The sequence below is a fragment of the Phyllobates terribilis genome, unplaced genomic scaffold (assembly GCF_046119375.1).
Source record: "Phyllobates terribilis strain yellow unplaced genomic scaffold, ASM4611937v1 Scaffold_1__5_contigs__length_1240528914, whole genome shotgun sequence".
NCBI classification, from domain to species: domain Eukaryota; kingdom Metazoa; phylum Chordata; class Amphibia; order Anura; family Dendrobatidae; genus Phyllobates; species Phyllobates terribilis.
This window is the reverse complement of record NW_027362761.1, coordinates 498244783-498251189: the sequence shown is the minus strand read 5'-3', so window position 1 is coordinate 498251189 and position 6407 is coordinate 498244783. Positions and strand designations below refer to the sequence as shown.

At 42.0% G+C, this 6407-nt stretch overlaps 1 protein-coding gene across 1 annotated transcript in view; it reads right to left on the bottom strand.

The window, feature by feature from the left end:
* Positions 1-1307: 1307 nt before the first annotated feature.
* The window catches only part of JMY (junction mediating and regulatory protein, p53 cofactor), a 65665-nt gene continuing 60565 nt past the window's right edge, over positions 1308-6407 (bottom strand). The window contains exons 10-11 of the mRNA XM_073680180.1: positions 4277-4587; positions 1308-3868 (exon numbers count right to left, since the gene is read on the bottom strand). Coding sequence (XP_073536281.1) covers positions 4280-4587 — 308 coding nt within the window. The 3' untranslated portion in view covers positions 1308-3868; positions 4277-4279. The remainder of the gene's footprint in view (positions 3869-4276; positions 4588-6407) is intronic.

Sequence of the window (6407 nt, the reverse complement as noted above, 5' to 3'; positions counted from 1 at the left end):
AAATCGCCGCGTTTCCGCAAAATTAATTGACATGCTGCGGATTTTTGACCGCAGCGTTCACGCTGCGGAAAAATCCGCATCATGGGCACAGCACATGCGGATTTCCATTGGGTAACATTGCTGCCCTTCTACCATGCGTTTTTCATGCGTTTCCGCGGCGTTTACGCAACTGCAAAAACGCCGCGGAAACGCATGAAATACGCATCGTGTGAACTCAGCCTTTGTCAATTAATTTTGCGGAAACGCGGCGATTTCGCCGCCATTGACTTGCATTACAACGCGCCAATTCCGCAAGACAGCATCTGTACTTGCGCTATTGGCGCGTTCTAATATGCGGATGGTACCCGAGTGTGGAGGAGAGGAGAGTCTCATCCACACCCAGGTACCATTAAAAAAGCTGTAAAAAAAAGAATAAAATAAAAAATAAATGTATACTTACCATCTGTCGGCCCGCGCAGCGCTCCCGCTTGGTTCCCGGCACTTGCAGTGAGTTGTAGGACCTGCGCTGACGTCAGAGTCATGTGACGGGTCACGTGACGCTGACGTCGGCAGGTCTTTCAATTCAAAGTTGCCGGCAGCCGAGAGAATGGAGTGTAAAAGCAGGACAGCGCGGGCCATCGGAGGTAAGTATATACACTCTCTCGGGTCACACTATATAAATCCATGCTGTTTGCATGGATTTATATAGTGTGACCTAGTTGTCAAGCACTTTCCAGGTGATGCTAAAATCGCCTGGAAAGCGCTTGTCAATCTGCATGCGGAAACGCATGTGAATCTGCATGTGGATCCGCATGTATTCTGCAGGAAAAACGCATGCACAATCTGCATGCGTTTTTTCTGCCAGGGAGATGCAGAAATGATGCAGAAATTTTCTGCTTCATTTCTGCATCGTGTGCACATACCCAAAAGCCATCATGATTGCACTGTTTTCTACCTAGTAAACGACATAACATTACCGGGAGACTAACAACCCAAAAGTTTTTTTACGTGTTTCAGGGTATAGCTTTACAACAGCAATTCAATGTTTAAAGGGCACTAACCCATCATTGCATCATGGCTTAGCTTTCTTGGCCTTCCTTATAGACCGAACAGTAAGGGAAGGTTTCTGCTGCAGCAATCTGCCTCCTAGCCAGAGACACCGCTGCACCTAAGCTCCACTTTAAATATATTATTTCCAATGCTGTAGCCGGGACAGGGGGTCAAAATTAACATTTTCTGGACATCTTTATATATGTTTTCTAACTTTAGTGCCTCTTTAAGCTTAGCAGATAAGTATACAGCTAGAGCAGGGATGTCAAACTCAAACACACAGAGGGCCAAAATGAAAAACTTGAACAAAGCTGCGGGCCAACCAGTATACAGTATAATGGGCCCTACATAGTCCTCCATACAGATTAATGGGCCCCACATAGTCCTCCATACAGAATAATGGCCCCACATAGTCCTCCATACAGAATAATGGGCCCCACATAGTCCTCCATACAGAATAATGGGCCCCACATAGTCCTCCATACAGAATAATGGGCCCCACATAGTCCTCCATACAGAATAATGGGTCCTACATAGTCCTCTATATAGAATAATGGGCCCCACATAGTCCTCCATACAGAATAATGGCCCCACATAGTCCTCCATACATAATAATGGCCCCACATAGTCCTCCATACAGAATAATGGCCTCACATAGTCCTCCATACAGAATAGTGGGCCCCACATAGTCCTCCAAACATAATAATGACCCACCATAGTCCTCCATACAGAATAATGGGTCCTACATAGTCCTCCATACAGAATAATGGGCCCTACATAGTCCTCCATACAGTATAATGGGCCCCAAATAGTCCTCCATACAGAATAATGGCCCCACATAGTCCTCCATACAGAATAATGGCCCCACATAGTCCTCCATACAGTATAATGGGCCCCAAATAGTCCTCCATACAGAATAATGGCCCCACATAGTCCTCCATACAGTATAATGGGCCCCACATAGGCCTCCATACAGAATAATGGGCCCCACATAGGCCTCCATACAGAATAATGGGCCCCACATAGGCCTCCATACAGAATAATGGCCCCACATAGTCCTCCATACAGAATAATGGGCCCCACATAGGCCTCCATACAGAATAATGGCCCCACATAGTCCTCCATACAGAATAATGGCCCTCACATGGTCCTCCATACAGAATAATGGGCCCCACATAGTCCTCCATACAGAGTAATGGGCCCCACATAGTCCTCCATACAGAGTAATGGGCCCCACATAGGGGGGTGGTTCTAGTGTCGCGGGCCAAATATAATCACCCTGCGGGCCAGATTTGGCCCACGGGCCAGAATTTGACATGTATGATCTAGAGGGAGGCGACATTGACGTACCTAGACCAATCCCTGGTATCATACAATAAGCCACCTTTGCTGATGAAAGTGACATTACATCTCTGCAGCACTCCACAACCAAGGGAATCTCAAACACTTTATCACAGTAATGCAAAAACCACCCCTTGTCGTGCAGAGTGGAATTTACGGAATGATCTCTAAAATATCAGGAATCGCTAAAAAATAAAATGTCATCTCCTATTCCTTGACATATGTAGAAAAGTACATTACTGATTGAAAACGGTGCATGCTATGTACTACCAGAAAACTTGGATGCTAAAACTTCACATGAGCATCATCATGCCGGAACCATCTGAAATTCTGCTTCTTTATAAAGAAAATAGCTATATCTACCAAGCCAAGTTAACTTTTTTGGTTTTATCAAAACTAAGCAAAATATATTTATGTGTGACACCTAGAAGTAAGCAGAGCAGCCGAGCATGGACTTTACCTAAACCCTTTAATACACTGGACAGTACTGAATTTAGGTAGATTGTTGTTCAGAAACAATTGGTTTTATCGGGAACCGAACCATGGCCGTCACACGCTAAATGCCGTACAACATTATCAAAGGAAATATGCACAGGAAATAATACTAGATTTTTGTTGTGTGTTTTTTTTTTTGTTTTTTAAGATTGATGTATAAATATAAATTTTGCATTTTCCTTAGGAAACCCGTTAAGGAACTCAAAAACAATGTTGCATAAAATAATTAAGACAAAATGAAAAGCCATCAAATAATTAAAAATGCAAAAAATTATAAGAATTAGTAAAATGACTAACTGCTCCTTACATACAGTATGTCATCCGCTGCAGCTATATGCATTTGTTGACCAGCATGGAAAAAAAGCGCTTTGTCTGCGGCCATACAATAAGTCTTGAAGAGAAAGAGCTCATGAGACGTCAGACCAAAGTCTCAGGTGTACCTTACCCGGCTTCTAAGAGACCCAAGATGAGATTCTGTAATGGTAAGTAATGGCAAGCACCTCATCATCATGGTCGCCTCTTCAAAAACCAAAATAATTATTGTTCCACTGTAATGTTTCTGCAATCCATTGGATCCTTGATTGGAGTAAACAGCACACAATCTACTTCTGATTAATACAGTGTCCGATACTGTCGAGTTATCATTACTCTCCATCGCATGGATTGGGGTCAGTGCATCCAGAGATATGGATTATAAAGATGTCCTTCGTAGACTCCAAATTCACAAATAAATGAATAGTGTTTTGCCAAGAAATACCAAACCTCTGAACCAGCAAATGAGCGATAAGAAGAGAAAAATTGCATTGGGAAGCTGAGAAAGGCTCATACAGTCCAACATGCCTGAAAGTATCACAAGACGTATGAAGTGGATTCATCATCGATCAATAGGTGAGGCTTCCCAATTGCTGGATGTACCTGACGCACCTGTCTCCACATTCTTTTCTTCATGCAGCAGAAGCAATTCAGTTTGGCTGTGGATGTCTCAATGGTCCATGAGATCCACCTGTGCACAGAAAAGATGCCGTAACAGGATTATTAATGCACCTTATAAATTACCTGCAGCAATAAACCCGCCTGCACAATGTTGAGTTGGTCGTTCCTGTTTTACCAAAAGAGTGTGCTGCCTTCTACTACCACTAGGGGGAGATTACTGCATGAATTGATTTCAATGTATATAATGAATGCAGTAAGCTCCCGAGCTCCCCCTAATGGCCAGAAAAGGAATTTGGAGCAGTGAAGCCATAAAAATAAAAGGTCTGACTGCTATAAAAGACATTAAGAAAGCAATTGGCACAAATATGTCCTGGTGAGAAGGGGTAACTGGACATGATAATGTGCATGCAAGTGCTCTACAAGTAATATTACATTCATCACAGATTTCTAACTTCAATATGTAGATAAGATTGAATACCAGTTAGTTTTCCCAGTCTGTGCAAGGCAAACTCTCCTCCTCATCTTCTGATTCGGGTGAGGCCTCCTTGATCCGTCTCAGTGCTTCGTGAATGCTGCGTGTCAGTGGGTCAGCGTCAGGCAGGAGAGTAAAGGATTCTTTTAATACATCTGTTTGTACTTTCTTCAATTTGACTCCTTTTCTGATTTGTGCTAATATGTTATTACTGTCGTCCTCATCTGGGAAAGGAGCCAACATCCGCTGTTCCACCTTCTTCAGATGAAAACTACCACGTTTTAGGGATGCCAGCACTTCATCCATTGGCGAGCTCACTGTAAAAGACAAGAAGGTATAAGAAGTTACTACAAATACCAAGGTTTATTTCACTAAAAGAAGGCCTCTATCTACAGAAATGGCTGCCATAAAGATCTACATGAGTCAAAGAGTCCCACATTCAGGACCTCAACCTGTGAAGAGCTGCTACAGACGGCATCTTTCCCTGGAGGACGCGGCATTACATCGATAGTCCAGAGATTTCAATTTGTGCCGCGCAAGACTTTATGCGTAAACTTGCAGCAAGTTCTCAGTTTTCCATAGGGATACTAAAGTACAGTTGCTCTCTGGGGTCCCAGAAATGGGACATCATCTTATCAGCCTATCTTTGGGGTCTTTTCTAACTAATGGGAATAAGTCCAAGGTAGAAATTCCCTTTATTTTTTGTAAATTATCATTCTGTAAAGTGGCCAGTTTTTAAAGGGAACAGTTTTTGCTATTACTAAAACTAAAATAGTGAAATATATATTTTTTGTTCGATTTTTTTTACTTCCGTTTTCTGTATTTGATGGGAGTGGAATATTGTCTGAGCTGCTAATTAACAGAACCCAGACAAATGCTTGAAAGCAGCGGCATTAACATGTATATAGGAGAGTCTCATAGGCATGTTCAGTGCAGGTCCACAACCAGTCATTGTAATCCTGCCTCTGAAGATAATGAGACTACTGAAATCTACCTTTTCAGAAAAGCAAATGTCAGCTTATTACCAAGCACAGAGTGAAAATGGCAAAATTCCAAAATTATTTTAAAATGTAGATTGTGACATTAGAAATAAAAAACACCAAAATATGTTTAACATAAAACTTAATCTAAATGTCATTCTCCAAAGAAAAAATATGTTTTGTCATTTACTCTGCACTTCTGCCAATCCCACCACCAGTAGAGGACGGAGCCTCTGGACATGTTTTGAGCACTGTGCGGTATCGTCTACCAATGCAGTGATATCTGAAAAGTATGCGGTCACGTTTTTGTAAATCATCATTAAAAGTTTGGCGAACATCACACTGATGAAGGATATTTTATACATTTTTATAAAGTTTATTTAATACTTGTATTGTAACTGTAATAAAATAGCAATGGTACTTCCAATTATACTTCAAATCTGCGTGATCTACACCTAGGGACCTGAGTGATAGGCTGTATAGGTGGCCATTTAGTAGCCTAGGAGCCCCTTGACAAGTGCCACACAAATTTTGTCAATCTGAATCAAAAGGTAATAATAGAATAGAGGGCAGCAGATGAGAAGATTGTCATTCTTCTCTCTAGTAACACAAAAGGGTTCCTTGTAAAATAAATAATATCTACATTCAGAAACTGCTGTAAATAAAATTCCCTACTGAAACTGAACTACAAAAAAATATATATATATTCCTTGAGAGAACAAAAATGCTAGTACATGCCCTCATCATCTCCCACCTGGACTACTGCAACATGCTTCTCCGTGGCCTCCCGTCTAGCTGTCCACCCTCACTTCTGCCATCTACCTCTCTGTTAATAATGCCAGTGCCGCTTTCTTCTGCTGATCCCTTTAGATGCCCAGAGCTTACAATATGAAGACGATACAAAGTCGCCCAAGACCTGTCTCCTCTACACGTGGATTCCCTAATTTGCCAATATCTCCTCATAAAGGCTTCCTTCTTTGTGCTCTGCTTCTCACATCAATGTCTCCAGCATTTTTCCTATGCCTCCCAAAATATTTGGGAACCCCAATACATCACATTCTCCCAGCAAAAGCAATTTGAGAATCCCCCTTTTTTAAATAGCCTACAATAACCCCGCTGCCATATTAGCAGCTCCTCACCAGCCGTCGCCATCCCCA